The sequence below is a fragment of the Conger conger genome, chromosome 4, assembly GCF_963514075.1.
Source record: "Conger conger chromosome 4, fConCon1.1, whole genome shotgun sequence".
NCBI classification, from domain to species: domain Eukaryota; kingdom Metazoa; phylum Chordata; class Actinopteri; order Anguilliformes; family Congridae; genus Conger; species Conger conger.
Window position 1 is genome coordinate 63941551 of NC_083763.1, and position 22323 is coordinate 63963873.

The 22323-nt window shown below is 41.9% G+C and overlaps 1 protein-coding gene across 13 annotated transcripts in view; it reads left to right on the plus strand.

Annotated features, from left to right (window-relative positions):
- Positions 1-1082: 1082 nt before the first annotated feature.
- The window catches only part of pde7a (phosphodiesterase 7A), a 31964-nt gene continuing 10723 nt past the window's right edge, over positions 1083-22323 (plus strand). For 4 of the 13 annotated variants that reach the window (XM_061237258.1, XM_061237263.1, XM_061237264.1 and 1 more), the window contains exon 1: positions 19205-19527. Coding sequence is in view for 6 of the 13 variants with exons in the window: in XM_061237263.1 (XP_061093247.1) it covers positions 19468-19527 (60 nt within the window). In the remaining 7 variants the exon portion in view is untranslated. Of the gene's footprint in view, positions 2122-19204; positions 19528-20317; positions 20472-21525; positions 21677-22323 lie in introns of those variants that run through there. The other 9 variants (XM_061237253.1, XM_061237261.1, XM_061237262.1 and 6 more) reach the window with 5 other exon arrangements.

The window sequence follows — 22323 nt, forward strand, 5'->3', positions numbered from 1 at the left end:
CATCAGGACAATGAGCCCAAACATGCAGCTAAAGTAACTATCTAGACTAAGCAGCTATAATTCCTACATGGACCATGTTAGAGAAATCCATCGTGCTGGTGTACATAGCCAAAACAACAAAGATTGTATCACTGTCCCAATACTTTTGCATTATAGTTCCGGGTTGGTGCTGACTGGAGAGGGAGGGGACGGTTAATTTGGCTAGGGGTCCGTGTTTCACCACTCTTTAGCGAGTCAAAGCCAAAGTGAGTCAAAGCCTGAGGTCTGTGCAAGCTTGCCTAGTGGGCTGTGGTGTGGATAGAAGCATCTAGGTACATCATGAGTCTTTGAGGACAATCATGGATGTCTTCATTCTTCCCAGTCAGCTACATGTCAAATGTATTTTTAAAAATAGGCTACTATTAAAAGGTATACAGGCATGCACGCACACACACACACACACACACACACACACACACGACATGACACTTGAATTTTAGACTTGAATAGACCTCAGTTCAGACCATGGTTATTGTTACATTTGTTTGGAATAAACATGACCGATAGCCGTTTTTAGCAATCCAATACGAATTCAACTGGGTTTTATATTTTCTTGAAATCAAACAAGATTGTCAAAAGGTGAAATACAGGCTTACTATTTATCCTCTTATAATTCACGTTGATTTGTCAGTTTCTTGAATCCTTTAAAAAGTGAAAATATTACGGTCAGAGGCGCAATTGCTACACACAAGCTGTCACATACCTTCACAGCTGAGTATTGAGAACAGTTAACAGAATCACTGCTCAAGTACAACTGGATGACTCATGCAAGAAAGGTAATCACTGGCAATGATGCAGACCGGCGGCAGGGCAAACCCCTTTGTGGAGGAATACCCGGTCCGTGCAGTCGGTGAACAACTGCATAAATCAGTCTTGGAATCACCCTTTGAGTGTACCCAGTAGGAACTTCTGTAACAGAAAGACCGTCGCACATTGTCCAATAAGAAGCAATATAGTAAGAATGGCTGCACGCCGATTGGACCAGTTTAACTTGGGTGCTTTATATGCGCTTCAACAGCTCCATCTCTGGCAGGTGGTGCATGTTCGTAAAGAGCTGTAAGGTTTTGGAAGAGGGAGCTAGTATTAGGAAATCAGCCTACCTTGGTTTACCTTTTGTTTTTGTTTTCTTTTTTCTTTTAATTTTGTGTAGAGTGCCAATATATGTGGTGCATTGGTGCAGAAACGAACTGGACATTGTTTGTTTCCCCCAAGCCACTTTCTGTTTGATACATACAGTGCTGCATTTGGTGAATTGTGCGTTGAATTACGGGTGCAATCTATGCCTGCAATGAGGAGAAAACGGACTGAATGAATGTTGATAGTTTCTCTGGCAATGCTGGACAGAATGAAAAACATCGAACCATTCTAAAGGCAAGTTCTTTTATATTTTTTTCAGAAGACTTCATTTTACTTTGTATTTTTCCCAAACACATTTTTGAGTGACTGTGTCCATTTGTTTTCAATTCGATTTCATATCGTGGAGCCTAGTCACGATGAAGCACGCCTGAAACGAGTTTTTTTTTTTTTTCTTCTTCACAAAATGAGGAAGCAATTTTTAAAAGAGATACGAAAAAGACAGAGGCCTCGTCCTTTGTAGGCCCGGATCTGTGGGGGGAAAGGGGAAAAGGGGGCACAGAAGCCCGATGAATAAAATTCTGAATAAAATGGGACATAACGAGACACGCGAGGAGAAGAGAAGCATAGATATTTTATTAATGACAACGCTTTGTGCAAGTTTGCCTCTTAGAACAAAAGGAAGTACTCTCTATCTTTAACATTAAAACTGTTATTTTCAAAAATAAAGGAAGATTTTTTTTTTCCCCCATTGATGGGGCATTGGCTGACGACGTTCCCATTTTCCCGCAGTTCGCCCTCTTTATTTTATATATTATTTATTTCTTTTTTTATTGAATTTTGATCTGGATCCAGCGTTGACATTGTTCAATGGAAGTATGTTATCAGTTGCCGGTTTTGCCTCTGGACAGGCCGGTCCCCAAGCATGTTCTCAGCCGGAGGGGAGCCATTAGCTTCAGCTCCAGCTCCTCTCTCTTCGGTGCTCCTGATCCGAGACAGCTGTCACAGGTAAAGTGCAATTGGTTGCTGAATGATGTACTCATTTGCTTTTATAAACAACCCAAAGGCTGTAGCTCGTATTAATTTATGATGGAAAAAAAAATATCGTGCCATTTTTTAAGTCGTCGAATGATGCTCCATGCATCACAGGTTTCATTAAGTGTGGAAGAGCAGGTGGTGTAAGGGCGAATGTTTTCATACTGTTGTCTGTCACCAGTGTAGCCTACTTTGCTGCAGGCTTAAACTAAATTGTATCCATGGTGTTCGATGCTGTACGCTTGAACCCCTATTGTTAAAACGGGGGGAACTCTACATCAGCTCTAGTTAACACGGTGGCAATATATTGTACCTTTTTGACCCACAGTTTCCAAACAAATTGTGGCAAGCACACCCATGCCTCCAAAATAACGTGAAATGGATCGCTTTGCCTTTTCGTGACGGTTTTGTAAGTATTTTAACATGTTCAGGATTTGCGGAACCCCCCTAAAAGTCCAGCATTGATTTAATGTAATCCAAGCACTGACGTATGTTTGCGCAAAGAACGAACTAACCAAATGTTTCGTTTTCAGGACTCTATTCTGGAGTATTTATAGTGTTTTCCAGAATTGTATGACAATTACCTTTTTGTAATTGCGATTTCATGTCTGCCTCTTTTTGTATCATTATTAGATCATAAACATTTAGCAAAACAATGGTGCTGTTTACATTTTGCACAATGAACTCGTCCATGTGGAGGAAAAAAAAACGTGGGCCTAGTGATGGTTTAATAGCCTGAGAACAAGGTTTCCTTATGTTTTCTGAAACAAAATGTTGAATGCCAAGTTGCCTACGAAGTATTGTTTTAACATTCACACGCAATGGTCATTGTTCATTAGTGTATATTCAGAGTATATCTTATGTAGATTTCATTTGTATACTGCAGGCATCGAGTTTTTGGAAGAAGTTTGTGACCAACATCTCATATCAGTCCTATTGTTATTGTGTGCATGAAAATACATTTTGGTAGTAATCATGATTAACGGTTCATACGATTCATAATGTAAGTCTGAAGAATCAAGGAAACTATTTTTAAATATCTGTTCTGAAATCGACACATCTGATATGAATGGAAAAAATTGCATTTGTCCTGGCATCTGTGAATTGAATATTGCCACATTTTCAAATATTACTCAGAAATTAGTTATTAATTAATCTTAACAAGGATCCACACAACAGGTGGTCTTGAAACAAAAAAATGGGAGATTGAACTCATTAAGTTGGACTCCATGTGCAATGTTCCAATGCCATTTCCATTAAGTGTCCTTTTCAACCCTACAGTACATGAATACAGCATGAAAACATGTCCGAGTACATTTTGAATTTACTTCAATCATCATACGTTTAATTATGGTGGATTCAGATAATTTGTGGAGGAAACTATATTTTTTGGTGCGGTCTCAAAACAAAACAGTATTCAGGTATTTATCTAGATTCTAAACGTAAATATTGGAAACGTATAAATGCCAATTAACATATAATTCACTAACTTGCAGTGCATTCACTTTCTTTGCCCTGTACACACACCCCAGTACAGCTTCTTGTGTATGTGACAGAGCAGCTGACAGCAGCTGACCCCCAGGGTATGCAAACACATTTTTGTAAATTGATGATCTCTGGGGGGGGGGGGGAAGCTGCTGCTTGGCTTGTGCCGTTTGGGCATCGTGTAAGGTAGAGCCTCTGACAGCTGAGGCTGGCCAGTGCCCTCCCCTTAGGCCCTGGCTCACTGTGGCAATGTCCTTGTGTGCTTCACAGGAGAACAGAGCTTGACTTGGTGTTACAACGGAAAACTAATTTCTTTCCTAGCTGCCCTGCTCCAAGTCAAATATCCTCCTGGATGTACGCTTTTGTTTGTCATTGTGGACGCTGTTGTGGTGGTTGAATTTCCTTCTTTCGCAAACTAGTTTTAATTCAACAAGCATACTACGCATTTACAGAAATTTGTTTCTGTGTTAATTTCATCAACATAGTTTTTCAGTTAGAGGGATTAGCTAACTGTACTTTAACAGTTCATTTAATATTGAACATTTTACTGTGCACCATGCAGGTGGCCATTATATTTTACATGAATGATAAATGGTGGTCCTTTTTTTTTTTTAAAGTTTTATTTATTTTTTTAATTTTATGAATTTGTATCTTTTTATTAATAGCACTAGTGTAATTTGGAAAATGGTGGCTTAATAAAAGGGATTGTATGAAATAAAGCCTTGATAGGACTCTTAAAAACTGGTGACCAAAATTATTCCTCATTCCTATCAATGCTCGGAAAGTTGGGATTTGGTGTATTGATGTGAGGCATATTTGATTTTGATTTTGCCGAACTGTCAGTTTTGCGGTGTTAATGCCTGCATGTTGTTGGAGAATAACCATTTGGATTGGTTGCAGTTCAGGTATTCTATGTGTTTTAATTTTCGGGGCATTTTATGGGGTTTCCACTTGTGGACAGTGGGGGTGTATTGTGATTGCATTCATTTTTCATTTAAATGAATGCTAAATTCATTTAAAGAAATATTTACTCCGTTTCCCTTTGTGTAAAGATCTGCCATTATATCTAGCTAACTTGTGTTCCCTCGTGAGGAAACGCCATGTAGCCAGCTTTCTCTAACTGCCATTTCCACAGACACACACACACTTGCAAGCCACTAGGCACACCCACTATGTGAACGTTGCCTTCAATTCTTAAAGGCACAGGATGTATTTTCAGTGGATGGTAATCAATTTGTTGTATCAAATGTAGCAAAATACTGGTATCGTACCATTTAAAATATTTGGTGCTATAGTGCTTTTTCATATGGCAGACAACCCTAGGTTTCCCTAAAATATTTTCGATATATTAATTTTTTTCCCCAGGCATGTTGGTAACTGGCGGCACGGATGGTGCAGTGGGTAGCACTGCCGCCTCACAGCAAGGAGGTCCTGGGTTCGAATCCCCGTCGGCCGGGGCCTCTCTGTGCAGAGTTTGCATGTTCTCCCCGTGTCTGCGTGGGTTTCCTCCGGGTACTCCGGTTTCCTCCCACAGTCCAAAGACATGCACATTAGGCTGATTGGAGAGTCTAAATTGCCCGTAGGTATGGGTGTGTGAGTGAATGGTGTGTGTGCCCTGCGATAGACTGGCGACCTGTCCAGGGTGTATTCCTGCCTTTCGCCCAATGTATGCTGGGATAGGCTCCAGCCCCCCTGCGACCCTGATCAGGATAAGCGGGTTCAGATAATGGATGGATGGATGTTGGTAACTTTCTTATTTTTCATGACTGGAAAACTGCATTTAAGAAAAAAAACAAACAAACAAACACTTTTTTTGTTTCAGGATGTTTGAGAACCCTGATGTAGTCACGTGGGCACTTAAATGGTCTCAATTTGCCGGCAATAACAATCTTGATGCTTTCAAGTGCTGTTGCATTTTGATGTGTGTTCCACTGAGCACAAGAGATACAACTGCCTTACTGTAGATAAAAGGTGCCTTGTGCTGGAAGCTAAATCCACGGGATTTCACTCAGTGAATGACGTTCCAGTGGAATCAGTTGCACTAAGGTTTAAATCTCTTCTAATCTGTGACAGAGAGCTGTCTTGCGACTGTTTAAGCTAATGGAGATAGACCAGGAGAGCTTATCACAGTAAGGTGCCATCTAGGATCTATGATTGTTGTATCAAAAGCCTGAAGAACCGATAAATCACTGAGGTTATCAGGATCTGTTTCAAGAATACCATCTCTCATTGACCGATATATGCAGCATATGGCTTTTATGGTGCTGTTAAAGTTGGGTTTAAACAAGTGTTGTCATCTTCCCAGTGGACTCGCACCACCCTTTCTCTGATCTCTTTATCTGGAATGGAAATTCTCCACTATGAATTATTTAGGAAGGCATGTAACCTGTTTGTCCTTCTCACTTCACAGTGGGAAGTAAATGTGTCCCTCTTTGGATGTTCACAAACTCTGATCACAGCTCCGTTTGGCTGCTCATGTGTGAGTTTCTCACTTTTTTTTTTTTTCTTTTTTTCTTTGTCAAAACTGCGTCTTGTGGATTTGGCTCTTTCTATTTTAAGAACCTGGAACTCAAAGGGACAACGAGTGTTGCATGAAGCGGGTTTGGAACCTGCCTTTGAAATGAAATTTGGCTTCAGATGGGCCACAGAAGCCCTCTCCCCATGGACTCACACGGGCCTCTGTTCCCCTCTCATGAGAAGGACTCTTGGGAAGAATTGGCATGGTGGTTGAGCCTGTCAAGCTTTTCCATGAGCAGATCATTCTCAGGCAGTATGACACCGTGGCCACTTGGGAAGGTCACCATTCCTCTGCAGTCAGTTTTCACCAAGGAAACCCAGGATTTAATTCCGGTAGATATGTGATCTGGTTTGTCTTAAGAGAATATTTTGTTGGCCTCACGTGTTCAGTAACCCAACTAATCACCAGCCTTGCGAAGGCTGCATTAGTGGCACTTAGCTTGTATTCATACTAGTACAGTTTATCTACCACTGCAGCCTGCATTCATCAGTATTAGATTGAGGAGTAGGTGCAACCTTATACATCTACGCAAACCGAAAAAACGCGGCTTAATTTGATGAGTAAAATATGGACTGTGTTTAATTACATAATTGCTTTTATTAATTCCTGTTAACTGTAAACATTGACTGTGCACTTCAGGAAATGTTGCACTCGCTGGCAAACATTCCACAAAATCTGCTGTATCTGCAGAGCTGCAAAACCTCCGGTAGATTAGGTTTGACCTGTGTATGTCTGGAGAGATGTACCTTTGATCGTTGATGGGGTAAATGGCATGCGTTACTGTTGAAGGCTCACAAGACTTTCACAATGACATAAAGGCCCCCCTCCCCCAAGCACACGTACTCTCACATTCACACACAAGCAGACTTGGCCACAGCACTTTCCTTTAAAAAAAATTTCTTTTTAAGAACGGTGGTTACTCTTGTGCAGCTGTAAACTAACACTGCCGGTGTAGCGGTCTTCCATTTTCTGTGTGGCACCACAGCGCTGCTACGTTTGTGGGAGCTGGGACTTGCTGCCGTTGCGGTGGGAGGCAGTTGAACATGTGCTTTGGCTCCGTGGGCAGTGGTTTGGCAAGTTGCCTGCATCACAGATGGTCAGAGTTTCAGGCCTTCTCTCTATCCCATTTTACACACACACACACACACACACACACACGGCGTGTACCGTTCATGGAAAAACAAAAGGAATGGTTTGTTTCGGTTCACTTGCCTCAAAGACAGTCTTGTCTAGCTGTGTTTTTTGAAATGGACATTCACACCTTTTTGTTACAACACTAAATATAAAGAATACAAACCTTAGTTAACTTGCACTGCATTCGTTTCAATCAAAAATCCTACTATTTGCACAGGTGAAAGTATAGCTTATAGCTGAAGCAACTGTCAGTTTATGAAACCACAGTTGGAGTATCCTCTGACATCGTTAACAATGGTAGTGCAGTGATGAGGAAAATAGTGGTGGATAAAATGATGGCTGCCCTGCATGCAAGCACTGCTTTGCAAGTGTGTTTGTGTTTGTTAATGAAAATGCGCTGAACATGATGTCCCATTTATGCCAACAATCTCCCTGTTTTGTTTATTACAAGCACCAGAAGTACAAATTCAAGTGGTGTTTTTAAATTTTTTAATTGTAGTTGCTACAATGTTCTATTCATTTTGTTACAGTAAAATACTATATTTAAATTTCAAGTGGAACAACTATTATTGCTTTAAGAATGGACTTTAATCTAAGATTCAAATTAATGAATGTACTCTTGTCTTGTTTACATTCAGTAATGAGGGTTGAATTGAATGCATTTTCTCTTAATGGCCTTTAATGTGATTATGAATTTCTACAGGGGGGTGCAAAAATTTGAGTACCCCTGGTTTAAATGTCCGTTACAATAATACTGTATGTGATCTAAAGCAAACCTGAACTCTAAATGATAGTTAAACATGAGACCTTTCTGTAAATTTTAAAGCAAGATTGCTTTTTATTTTCATTTTTTACTGTTTATAAATAATTTATTCTGAAGTAACTCCATGCCTTCTAAAGTATCCAACTGCAACGTCTGTTCTGTTTGGTGTTAACCACCATGGGTTCCTCTAAACAGTCCAAGGATTTCAGAATGGAGATTGTTAATTTCCACCAAGAAGGGGAAGGCTGCAAAAACTCTCAATGTTCAAACTTCCAATTTCCACTGTCAGAAACTTTATTAGAAAATGGAAGATAAATTCAACCACTGAAGTGATCAAGCCTGGTCTGGAAGACCAAGAAAGATTTCAGATTGGCCCGAGACCTGGTGAGAAATACTCAGAAGAGCCCACACACCACTGCAAAAGAGCTGCAAAAAAGATTAGTAAACGCAGGTCTAGCTCATCACAGGACAACAATATAACATACTTTAAACAACAAAGACCAGAAGGAATGAGGGAGTTGCCAGAAAGAATGACCCCAACACAAAATTAAGCTCTGAAGTGTGCAAAAGAAAACTGAAGCCTTTTGGAACAATGTGCTTTGGACTGACAAAACCCAAATGTATCTTGCCACCACCAAAGAAGTTGTCTGGAGAGAAAAAGCTGAAGCCTTTGTAGGGAAGAACTATTATAACGTAACTAACTAACTAGAAATATAGTGCGAATGGAAGAATGCATTCTGCCAAATATTAAGAAGTTTGGTTACATGTCATTTAGCTGATGCTTTTATCCAAATAAAAAAATTAATTGGACTAAGCAGCAGACAATCACCCTACTGCAATGCGGGGTTCATGCTCCAGCCATGACCCCAAAAAGGTATACTGACCTGGCTGTAACTGCATACCGTATATCTCATTATTTGTAATTGTATTGTATTTGTATGGAAAATATTCTGTATTAAAATGAGCCCAATCCTCTTGGGAGAGTTGCATATGCTTTTCCAAGTGGTGCATTGCACTGGCCTTCCGAAAACACTAAACATTTGGGCTATTATGTTTAAAAATGTGTTCCGAGTAATAAACGAGGACGGTACTGTAATGCAAGAGAAGAGAAAAGTTGGGTACTTCTGTGGATGTTTGTATGAAGGCCACTGGAGGTTTGTATGTGAAAGGTTCCCTTTTACACTGACTTGACCTTTTTCAGTAAAACAACTTGATTTATTAACACTTCGATTACTGCAACGGTCTGTTAAAATGGGAAACATGCTTTCAGGCTATATCTGCTAATGTATTTTTGTCTAATTCACACAAAACCAATATTTTTAAATGATGGTGCTAACCATACATTTGATCAGATAGTCATGGAAAGGTGAGATGATTGTACTGCTTTTGAAGTGATTAGTGCCGTTTCAGTATAGTACAAATTGTTCTAATGGTATTCCTGTCTTTTTCTCCAGTGCTTTTCAGCCTCTGGAGAGGGTTTAGTTTTGAGAACACTGCTAATTGAGTTTGTGCTCAGTTGCTTTTTCGCTGTTTCTAGGCTCCTGTGCTGCTGCTTCCTAATGCAGATACGCTAAATGCATTAGCTTAGCTATGCACTTTACATTATGTTGCTTAGAACCAGTGATGCTTCATTGTGGAGTGCAAGTGGTCTTGAAGCACAGGCTCTGCCAGTGTAGGGGTCCAATGTCCTGTTGCAGTCCTCTGGTGCTTTTGCACAGGCATGAAAAGAGGGGTATTCATCGTGTAAGTAGATTTCTGTTAATGGATTGCTGTTTTCAGTGACCGGCTTCAGGTGGTTTAGGTGGTGTAATGTCATCTGGAGACCGTATGCGTCATAAGCAAACTGAATGATCAAATGCCTTTGTGATGATGGTGTGTTGATTTCCCCCATTCCTATCTACAGTAGACTGCTAAAGAATAAGCGTGTGTTTTCCTTAACCCCAACCTTCCTTTCCAGTCTCTATAGTGATGACTGGTTGTTTCAGGAGAGTGCTTTCTGTCATCCAGACGTGTGTTAACGGTACTTGAAGGGACTGTGATGTCGGTCCTTAAATGGTCACATTCCTGTCATCCTGGGCGTTGCTTCTTACCCTGAATGTGGCCTGAATTCTGCCTCTGCTGCAACAGTTGAAATTCTTCCCATGCAATCAGTGAGGATTAGCTGGCATATAATCCAATGCATTTTTTTCTCTCTTTTGAATGGGTGTTGCTAAAAACCATGCTCCCCCTTAATAAGACAACTTACAAAAGTGTGTCTAATCTGTAGGTATTTGATCAGTGCTAAGCTTTGAACAATGAAGTAATGAAATGCCTTCGTATCCATGTGGTCACAAAACATTAAACACTAGCAACCTTTTTTTTTTTTTTTATTTGCGTGAGAGCAATGATTCACCACCTTTTAATCTCATTGGTAATTTACATCCCTATTGGACTTCTTCAGCTCTCCCCTCCCACTTACTGGTTAGGTTACCTTTTAAGTGGAGGGTGCAAAGGGACAGACAAGGTTAGATGAGGGGACAGTTTTTGTCTATAGCACTGCAGTTAAAGTAAAACAGCAAGGGTCTTTGTTGAGACTGTTTACTGAACTGGATCCTTACCAAGCTGTGATAAGGCTGCTTTTGATACAAGGTGCTGTCGAACTGACGTAGTTGCAGGATGTGGTAAGAATGCTGAAGAACTCATTGAGTGGTTTGTATTTCACAACCTGTTTGTGTAACCCCTGCAGTACCGGTATGCAGCAATACTGGCTGTGTTTCAGGCCAAAACCTGGCACTCCGCCTCCCTGCGCTCTGTAGATTTGTTTTGTCTCAGGTCTTGGGGTTGGGCGCTTTGTAATCAGCCCACCCCCCTTAACGGCTGCAGCCCCACATGGCCAATGTAAACGAGATCTACAGGCCCCAGCCCTTCTCACAACTCATTCTCTTTTTATTCCCTCTGTTATTTTCTGATATGTACTTTGTGTATTACAGGGATGTATTTGTATGCTTTAAAAATAGAAATACAAAATGTATATATTATTTTTATTTTTTATTTTATTATAGTCTAAATGTATGCCTGGTGAAGATATATATATGCAGGTTAAGTTAGATGCTCTATCATTATTGCATTTCTCATGGCTGCTTCATGCAGTACCTTTTAAAAGTATTGCCAAATAGGCCTAATGTTTACTGTTTGATTCTTTATTAAGGTTTAATGCGTTTAGTTCAAACATTTTCGCAATAAAACATCCTTGGTTATTCTCCATTCTTACCTGGGGAAAAAAAACGAACTAACCCCATAAAGCCAGGTTTATGAGTGTTACTAAATGTATTTAATTTGACATTTAGGTATGTTGATGGAAGTCCTGTAAATGGTTTTTATTGCTTTGAAAAAGTGTTAATTGTATTTGCACCAGTCTCCATACAAGGTGTAAATTGCTGGGCCTGTATTGTATTGACGGTGGGGTGGTATGTTATATCAAATGTTAAAAATATGATTAAAGTTTATCCGCCGTATTGCCTCATTGAAGATTACACCTCACCTCAAGAGTGTAATTGGTTTATAGGGCCTTTAACTGCTCACAGTGTTTCACGTCCGTCTGCATAAAAGACCTTTTGCAGGCAGAACTGATCTGAACGTTTACATTCGTGTTAGAAGCCTCTCTATAAACCTGGACTTTACTGCAGTGCGCTTTCAGGAATGTGAATTCTTCGCCCCGTAACTCTTACCCCTACATACTGCATTTCACAGCAATGTGCCATAATTCACCAGGAAGCTTTGAATTTAGAAAGCAGTGCTGAACAGTTTTGCTTTAATCTCTGAGTTTAGAAACAAGATGTGTATTGCGGGCAGAGGAGGTTGCTGGCCTAGTCTTTGCTCAGTTTTTTTTCTGTGTTCGGCAGTGCTGTTCACTTCTCATGCCTGACTGTTCAGGGAACAGAAACTTCCATTGGGGTCACATGCAACTACAATCTGAGTGGTTTTGACGCAAGTGGTTGAGAATTGTAATGCTTTGACGCATTACTGTGTTCATTTGAAGAATCGCAAAAAGTGTGTAATTTTGGGGAAGTTCAGGATGTGGATATGTTGAAACTTGAGCAATACTGTTGAAGCAATGTCATTTCATGAGACCCTGTTCATGCTGTATTCATGCCCATGATGCCAGGTGATGCTTAATTTTTGGTTCCCCACCTGTTCTGGTGGGATGGTGTAAGATTTGATTTTTACATGCAGGATTGCTCAGACTTGGTCTGTTCAATCATTGACATGCCTCATGCCTTTCAGTCTTCCCTGGTGATGTATTGTACTGCACAAATCCGCACTACCACTACAGTGCAGCTAAACTGTCCACCTTAGTGTCAGGTACTACTTTACATTTGATTTGCGTTTGTGATGAGGTGCAGTTTTTTCAAACTGCTCTGTTTGCCATGAGTCATTTGAACAAAATGTGGTGTGGGATTGCATGCGGATCAGCGTTTTTGCCTACAACGTGAGCAAGCAGCCGCCCATCCATGTTAGGCTGGCTCAACAAAATACATGTATACATAGTATATGTTCAGTGCAATATTAGCACCTTCCTGCCCTGAGCTATGGACTAAATGCAGCTAATAACTTTCCTTTTTCACAACCATGACTGTTCAACATAAAGGCCTGCAGCGTGAACTAATGCACCGTATTTGTTATGCATTGCTTTGTCCGCAGATGAAAGAATGAAGATTTACATGTTTTCACCGTGAAACATTAATGTATTTTACAGCTTAAGCTTGTGGGTGACTGCTAGTCTGAACGTTTTACAGCCGCGTTATCAGGAAGTGCGGGCTGCTGGAAGATGTGTGTGAATGGCGCACTAAAGGTACAGGAAAGAGCTGTGGCTTCGTGGAAGATTACGCTTGTAGATTAGCAGACTAGATTAAATGTGATGCAGTACATAAATCCCTTGATGATTATAGTGTAACATATGTGTATATAGTGTAACGTATAGTGTAGGACATATGAGGAGCTGATGCAACCTGAAGGAGGAGATCTATTATAAAAAATAAAAAAAGGCAGCAAATGTATGTACCTTGGCAAATTTATTTTCATTGGTTTCTAACAGCCGCCTTACAGCAAGGAGGTCCTGGGTTCGAATCCCCGTCGGCCGGGGCCTCTCTGTGTGGAGTTTGCATGTTCTCCCCGTGTTTGCGTGGGTTTCCTCCCGGTTCTCCGGTTTCCTACCACAGTCCAAAGACATGCAGGTTAGGCTGATTGGAGAGTCTAAATTGCCCGTAGGTATGAGTGTGTGAGTGAATGGTGTGTGTGCCCTGCGATGGACTGGCGACCTGTCCAGGGTGTATTCCTGCCTTTCGCCCAATGTATGCTGGGATAGGCTCCAGCCCCCTGTGACCCTGTTCAGGATAAGCGGGTTAGGATAATGGATGGATGGATGGATGGATGGTTTCTAACATGGTGAAAAACATAAAAAGGAGAGGAAATCGTCATACCCGTTAGCTGCACTTCATTTGATTATGTTGGTCAAATGCAACAGTTTCCAACTTGCTTTTAGCCCCTTCCAATCTGAATTTGCATGAAGAAAGAAGGGATCTGCTCATGATTCAAAACATACAAGCTAATCTGTGAGGCATGGTGGAGGAAGTGTCATGGAATGGGCTCACTAATCTTTATTGATGATGGTAGCAGCAGGATGTAGTCAGAATTCTACAAAAACATCATGTCTGTCAACTTATGCATCCAAACTAATTTGGAGGAAGCATGCAGCAAGACAATGACCAAAAACACACTGCCAACACAACAAGTGACTTGGGTAGAAAAAGTGGAAGGTTTTAGACTGGCCAAGTCAATCACCAGACCATAACCAAATTGAGCATGAGCTGCTTTGTTAGAATTCATACCACTCTTATGCCATGTCCGAGGGAATGCTGGATTTGGTCATTTCCTTTTTTTTGTTTTACTTAATTGTTTTTGATTGCTATTGAGAAACATGGTGAGGATAGAGGAAAAACTCTATAAAACAAATAAAGTATTGTCCTCTGTATAATTAGTCTTTATAAAGATTATGAAGTCGCGCACATGCGATTCAAATCCTGGTAGAAAAAGCTTTGTGATCAGTCAGTTTCTTTTGCTCTCTACCCTTGGAAACGCATAGTGATTACACTCCTATCGCTGGTTACGGATTAATGTTGGGAGAAAATTTGACTCATCAAGTGTGCGGTTTCAGTTGCACGTGATGCAGGTCTTGCCAGCCCAGGTGACTGACTCCTGATGCTTCTTCCGTCTGAGATGGACCAATTCAGTGAAATGAGTCTTTCTAATGCCCTATATTAGTGAAGTGAGTTAAGGACGCTCTTGGTCTGTGGCTATTAAATGGTGTTTTCTTTAATGACATTTCAAGACGCATGTCATTGCTTTATCTGTAGGATTTCCTGTGATGCAGATAATCTGTGGAAGCCATAGATCGGTTGGGTCAATTTGTTTGCCCGTGACCTTTGCCCACCTTGAGCGAGCCATTCAGTTGTCAGACATTTTTAATGGAAACGCTTGCTTGTGAGGGGGGTGGGGTTTGTTCCTTTTGTCCATTAAATTGCAGGGTGACATTTGTATCCGTATAAAGGTGTGTACTGAAATTGCTGTGGGGAATGTTGATCAAAAGGTGATTGTTGCTTCATGGTGCCCTGAAGTCCTGAGTGTTTCTCAGATATGGTGTGTGGTTTATAAAACATTTCCATTGTGTGGTCTGTGTGGCTGTGTATACAGTATGCCCACGTGGCATGAAAGCGGTCATGCTTCAGCGTCTCTGGTGGCACATAGTCAGGTCCATAAATATTGTGACATCGACACAATTCTCCTCTTTTTGGCTCTATACACCACCACAATGGATTCGAAATGAAACGAACAAGATATGCTTTAACTGCAGACTTCAGCTTTAATTTGAGGGCATCCAAATCAGGTGAACGGTGTAGGAATTACAACAGTTTGTATATGTGCCTCCCACTTTTTAAGGGACCAAAAGTAATGGGACAATTGGCTGCTCAGCTGTTCCATGGCCAGGTGTGTGTTATTCCCTCATTATCTCATTTACAAGGAGCAGATAAAAGGTCTAGAGTTCATTTCAAGTGTGCTATTTGCATTTGGAATCTGTTGCTGTCAACTCTCAATATGAGATCGAAAGAGCTGTCACTATCAGTGAAGCAAGCCATCATTAGGCTGAAAAATCAAAACAAACCCATCAGAGCAAAAACATTAGGTGTGGCTAAATCAACTGTTTGGAACATTCTTAAAAAGAAAGAAAGCACCGGTGAGCTCAGCAACACCAAAAGACCCGGAAAACAACTGTGGTGGATGACAGAAGAATTATTTCCCTGGTGAAGAAAAACCTGTTCACAACAGTTGGCCAGATCAAGAACACTCTCCAGGAGGTAGGTGTATGTGTGTCAAAGTCAACAATCAAGAGAAGACTTCACCAGAGTGAATACAGAGGGTTCACCACAAGATGTAAACCATTGGTGAGCCTCAAAAACAGGAAGACCAGATTAGGGTTTGCCAAACAACATCTAAAAAAGCCTTTACAGTTCTGGAACAACATCCTATGGACAGATGAGACCAAGATCAACTTGTACCAGAATGATGGGAAGAGAAGAGTATGGAGAAGGAAAGGAACGGCTCATGATCCAAAACATACCACCTCATCAGTGAAGCATGGTGGTGGTAGTGTCATGGCGTGGGCATGTATGGCTGCCAATGGAACTGGTTCCCTTGTATTTATTGATGATGTGACTGCTGACAAAAGCAGCAGGATGAATTCTGAAGTGTTTCGGGCAATATTATCTGCTCATATTCAGCAAAATGCTTCAGAATTCATTGGACGGCGCTTCACAGTGCAGATGGACAATGACCTGAAGCATACTGCGAAAGCAACCAGAGTTTTTTAAGACAAAGAAGTGGAATGTTATGCAATGGCCAAGTCAATCACCTGACCTGAATCCGATTGAACATGCATTTCACTTGCTGAAGACAAAACTGAAGGGAAAATGTCCCAAGAACAAGCAGGAACTGAAGACAGTTGCAGTACTTTTGGTCCCTTAAGTGGGATGCACATATAGAAACTGTTGTAATTCCTACACCGTTCACCTGATTTGGATGTAAATACCCTCAAATTAAAGCTGAAAGTCTGCAGTTAAGGTGCATCTTGTTCGTTTCATTTCAAATCCATTGTGGTGGTGTATAGAGCCAAAAAGATGAGAATTATGTCGATGTCCCAATATTTATGGACCTGACTGTAGTTCATGGTGCAGTGAACTGACTGTCACCGAGACTCCTCTGGTGCAATGCGTAGTTGGTGAATGACAAACTGCCGTTTAAACAGACAAGCAATTTGCAGTGGTGACTACTGGGTGAATTCTGGTGGAGTTGTAGCCTAACTCAATTGTAGCTAAACCTGGCCAACTACATTTAACTTTCTGGTGAGTCGCACACCAGCTCAAGCTTACAAGCCGGATGGGGTTTGGCTGTGAAATCGTGTACTCTTTTGAATGTACTGCTCAGTGCTTCTTCAGTTTGGTTGAAAGGGATGGTTCAATTTAGTTGAGTTTTGTGGGTAATGAAGAATATTTAGCTATGCTTATGAAAAATATCTTATGGAGCTTCTCCTCTTTGGGCACATAGTCTCATGCACCAAACATTGGTTGCATGCACAAAATATTTCCAACTGACCGTAAAGTAATTTTTTTTTAAGAATAATCTTGTAATGGGTAAATGTAAACATGGGCAAAATAACCTCATTTACATTTGGTTGTTTCATGTCATGTGTATAGATAGTATCCGGATATGATTTAACCACATTGCATTTACACTTGGTGGTCAGATGAGTCTCTAGCTAGCCAGAGTGCAATTGCTATTTTGTGTGTAAAATACAAAGCCCAGACAACCCACTTCCTGTTTTGTTCTGCATCTCGCAGAGCGAATATGGTAGCCGCTTAAAAGATGGCAAGTTTCTATGACATTTCAGTTTCATAATGGAAAATGACATTCGACAGACATTGTACAACAGAAGTTGAGTGTTGAGACTGTGTAATACAGTAGGGACCCCGGTTGCAGCCATAGCGAAAAATTATTAGATTTCTGCTCTGAAGTTTGTTATGAACAGAATTGTCAGTGTCGCTAGTGAGGATTTCATTTTGCTCGAACTTCAGCCATGTTTGGGTAGTTAAATTTTTATGTGTTCGGAATGAATCTTGGATGCATGTGCACCTGCATTTTTATCCGGATATTCAAGACTCATGAAACGACCAAGTGTAAACCGGGTCAAAGTTGCTGTACATTCTGTTTTTGAGTGCGTCTTGCTTTAGACCACAGACCTAATTGCCTGCCATTGTAAGGCCAGCAAGTCATCAGCAGCTTCATCTAAATGTATAACATATCTTTAATCACAGAAAAACTGCCTTGGCCATGCATTAAAACTGAAACGATGTGAAAGACGCAAAAGGTGTACTGTCCCTTTAAGGGGAAGGTTGGGCCTGTCCCTGCGGCTCAGGTTCACTGGAAGGATTATGGCGCTCCCTGGAAGGATCTCTGCTTCCCATGACTCAAGTGGGCCATGACCGCTGCGGGCTGGAATGTCGCTCCGCTGTCTTTTTGGGCCAGACCCTGAGGATGGAGGCGCTGACGGACAGGGGGCCGTGAGACTGCGGGGTCACGCTGCGCCGCGTGTCGGCCTCCCCCCCTGCGTCAGCTGCTCGCGCCCCTGACTGCCGTCTACGCCAGACGGGTTCTGCGAGGTGTTTATCTCTCCTGAGCTCGTACAGCGTGAGCTGAAGTATGCAGAGATAAGGAACGTCATGCTCTGCTGTGTCGCTGCCTGGCTTTCTGAGGGTCTTCAGCAGAAGGCACAGTCTTAGCAGAGTTCATGCCAATATACAGGCTTGTTTTTGGAGGAACTCCTGTTGCAAATGCTGGAAATGTTGTTGTGAATTAGGCACGTGACATGAATCACAACTTTGTTGGTGTATTGCATGGGTTTCGTTATTGGGATTCTTAAATCTTAAATATTTTTTTACACCTCTGTCTCAATTAGGATATTTTATAGTTGGCCTGTAGAGTGCTCAATGCTACTAGCTGCCCACTCATTCAAAAAGGTCCCCCATATGCTCTGCCCCTTTTCAGAGGCAAAGTATACATCGCCTCTATATCTCAGCCAGGTTGGGTCCAAGCGTCTGCCAGACGCGCGTCGATTCCTTTTACTTGCTCTAAAATTACACCGCGTCCCAAAACTGAGTGTCATTTTGAGGGCTACTCTTCATTTCTCAGCTCTGTATAGGAAAGTGACAGGGCTAAGGAGGGGGGAGGGGGGTTGTGTCATCTTAGGTATGGTACAGTATGTGGTGTTTGAGCAGCTGGCCGTGTTTGAGGAACACATGCAGAGTTCCCACCGCAGTACTCCGTGTTTCTGCGCTGTGCGACTGCATCCGGGCTCTTGCACTGCACTGTAACGGGCCTTGTGAGGGGGGCTATTTCTGGCCGTCAGGGGGGCCTTGGCAGATATGAGCTGTGATGTCGGTGCAGGTTTGGAGGCCTAATTTGGTCTGTGTCTTCAGACAGGGCCACGCCTCAGTCCTGCTAATGGTACTGGCTTGTCCAAGGTTACTGCCAAGACTTGACCGGTGCATCATAAAGTCTAAAACCTTGACCATTCTAATTTCAGAATGACATGGCGTACAATTAAGGTTTGGTATGGATGGTGTGGATAAGGTATAATGCTCTCATGTAAAATGCAGTCTCAGTACTCCGTATTCTCAGTATTATAATTTTTGGGTTAATATTGTGTCTAGACTTTCAACAAACATTTTTATTTGATAAATCATTTGTTTACAAAAGATTTGCAGCCATTTCATAACAAATATGCAGGCCTCCATGGTTCAGTTCTTTACATACCAGTTTAAGGTATTCACAGAATTCCCCTGCAAGATTGGATTTGGCATCGTCTCTGTAGATGTGATAGTAAGTGTAGCGTGCGTCATAACATAACGTATCGGTGAGGCAAAAAGACCTCCGTGCGCACTCTTCCCCTTCTCCCCGCCCACATGGCTGTGTTTGTGGGATTGTTTGGCTGTTGCCATGGCGCTGCAAGGCCGGTCCGGGTCTTGGTTGGTCGCGGGCTGGTCCGGAGCATTCCCCTGCACAGCGTGTCCCAGGAGAGCGCAGTCAGGTGACAGCGCTCTGGCTAAGACAGCTGCAGCAGGCTCTACACGCTCAATGTCTGGGCCTTGATCTGCCCCCTGCGTGCCTGTGGTGATTTATCAGACCCTGAGCTGTCACACGGGCGCACGCATGCAGACACACACACACACACACATGCGTACATACACATACACACACACACGGTTGCTTGTCCACAGGCTTCACTCACAGAGGAAACGGAGGCTATGTTCCTTGGTGCTGGGGAGGTCCAATGGGAATTGCTCTGTTCTGGTCCTTGATTGTGGTTCTTATCAGGTGGATTTTCTCTAAGGTAGGACCTTTGCCATTGCTTAAGTCCTGTCCAGGCTCAATCCATGTGATCATGTTCAAAAAGTTTATCTTACACTTTTGTGTTTATAATTTATTTATTTATTAAATCTATTGTACATTTAAAATTGCAACTGGAAACTAATATCATTATTCTTACTGTAATGAAAATGCTGTAGTTGTATAAAAGCTACTAGTATTATACTATTACAGTACCTGTTGGCATGATTACATTTCTGTGTTGCTGTGCATTAAGTGTGAGGAATCAATATAATTCATTTATAAAGCAAAATTTGTGTTTCGCAGTTTGAGTGATTTATGAATTCTCGGTATTCTATTTATGCATTACTGAGATTATTTGCTGTAGTTGGACATACCCCATTAATGAAGTCTTGCATTTATTAAATATGTGCTTTTGAATGTAGTAGACTACGCCGTATGATACTTATTGTCATACACTGAAACAAATTGGCAGAAAATAAACTTTAAGCGTTTTTAATGCTCAGTGTGATTTAACACGCAGAAAGCAATGGCTCATCTTCTCTTCAAAAAAAATAAAAAAATAAAAAATGGTCCAAAAAAAATACAATCAAAAGAGAAATTCCAAGATTAATCCCGTTCTCTAGATGCCTTACAGAGTATGAGTTTGTCCAATTTGGAGATGCCCTGGGTGTGTCTCCAAGGGAAATTGGTTAAAATGTCTCTCTTCAAGCTGTAATGTGTCTTTTCCTCCTCCTTCGTTAGTGTGTTTTGGTGCTGCTGTGATGTTTTTCTTCTGTGGTTATGGCGATTAGGGCGGGGGTGGGGGAATTTATCAGCCTGGAATTAAGGCTCTTTTCTGGATGAACCTGTTGGCTAATCCTCCCGGTCCCTGCCCAAATGATGTGTGAGACAGAGGGAATTGGCAGAGGCCAGGAGGGAAACGCTGTTCAGTCAGGAATGGTTGGTGTGGGTATCTGGCTAGCCCGTTCTGCTCCAGTTGTTGTGATGCGTATGCTGAAACCTTATCCTCCGCTAATCAGAGAAGTCCCTGTGGGCAGCCTTTTGTACAGACCCCGCTCTGTATCCTTTCCTTTGGAACCGGGAAGCTGGGTCAGTCTGCACTACTTGGAGTAAAAAAAACCAGCATTAACTTTATCTACCCACAATAACGTGCCATCCTCGTTCATGGTTGTAACTTTTTTACAAAACATACAAATCATACAAAAAGTATTTCAGCTTTTACATGATAGTGCTGCTATGCGACAATTTCCCTAACCTTTAAATGAACCTGTCAAATGGTAAATATGAAGTGGGCTAGACATTGCACCCAACCCAAAGCTTTTTTTATTTTTTATTTTTTTTATTTAAACCAGAAAGCTCACATTTCATAAGCCGTAGCAGAGAAGCAGGGTTAAGCAGATTAAAAGATATGGGGTGATTATATGGCCAGATTACAGTAGAGAGGCCAGATTGATCAACCTGTGTTTTGACGCTCCCTGCCACATGTTTCGATGATGAGAAACGTCATAATCTGGCTAACTGGTTAATAGAAGTGCGTACGGCTGGTCCCCTGTCCTGGGTTGTGTGTTCTGGCCTCCGTTTAAAGGTGCTTTGAGTGCCACATGTTTCAGCGCAGTATCAGAAGAGGCAGCATATGCCTGTCCCAGCCTCGGAGACGTGCCGTCTGTGTGGGGGCGCGGGGAGACGAGCCGGTCGTGACGCAGGCTGGCAGCCTGGCGGCCTCACGGCTGTGCGCTCGCTCGCTCGCTCGCTGGCGGGAGATGCCAGCGCAGGCCCGCTGTTTCCGCCAAGCCCATACGCCCGCACGGGGCCCCCGGCAAGGTCCCGGCACGGCCCCGCTCGACACGCAGCACCGTCCCCCCCGTTAGGAACCGAATTACTCACAAACCAAACCAAAAAAATGTCTGTAAACAGAGTGGTTGTTGGTGCTTGAATAGCACGCCATAGTTCCATTGAGTTGTAGCTATTCGGTGAAATATTACCTTTTGGCTTGCGGCAGGGGAAGACGCTTGAAGATGGCATTCGGGGTTATCTGTGAGAACATGTGGACTCCCATGGAGCTGGACTGACACGCCTTGTTCTGGAGCTCTGATGAGCTCTTTTCTCCTGCTATTGACTGCCCTGAAGCAGAGCTGCAGCCCAGGCACCAGGCAGTTATTCCACACCGTGCTCTCAGTACACAGAGCAGCCTTTTAGGAACAAAACATTTCACTTGCACGCTTTTTTTCTGGCACTGTGTCTCGTGAATGTACAGTAAGCAGAAGATTGGTGTTAAATTTTGCTTGTATTTTGTTATAATTTTTCCCTTTATTTTATTTTACTTTTTTACCTTTTGCCTTTTGGCCATCAGTTCCTTGTTGCTAGACTAGTCGTTGTTGTATCATCATTTTAAATATGATTTTTATATCACCAGCATACCTTATTTTCCTTTTTGGAAGCAACAGAAATGGTGTGTCAGGCATTAATCAAACTGCAGACAGCACCATCAATGTGGATGGGGCCTGTATTTTTCACTTTGTACAAACTTCCTTGCTTGCTTTGTAAACTAGACACTGGTCTGGAAAGAATTTACTGTTGAATCATATAAAAGCATGAAACCGCTAGTTTTTGTGGTTATTTTTTAGCCTGGATGTGGGTTGGTTTGGTCTCTGAAATACAGAGAAATAATTTAGAGATTTCAGTTTACTAAACATTTTCACTTTGTCATTCTGGGTTGAGTGTGTAGATTGTGGATAAAACCGCAATGTTTGCCCATCAAAGTCCAAAAAGTGAAGGGGTCTGAATACTTTATACTTTC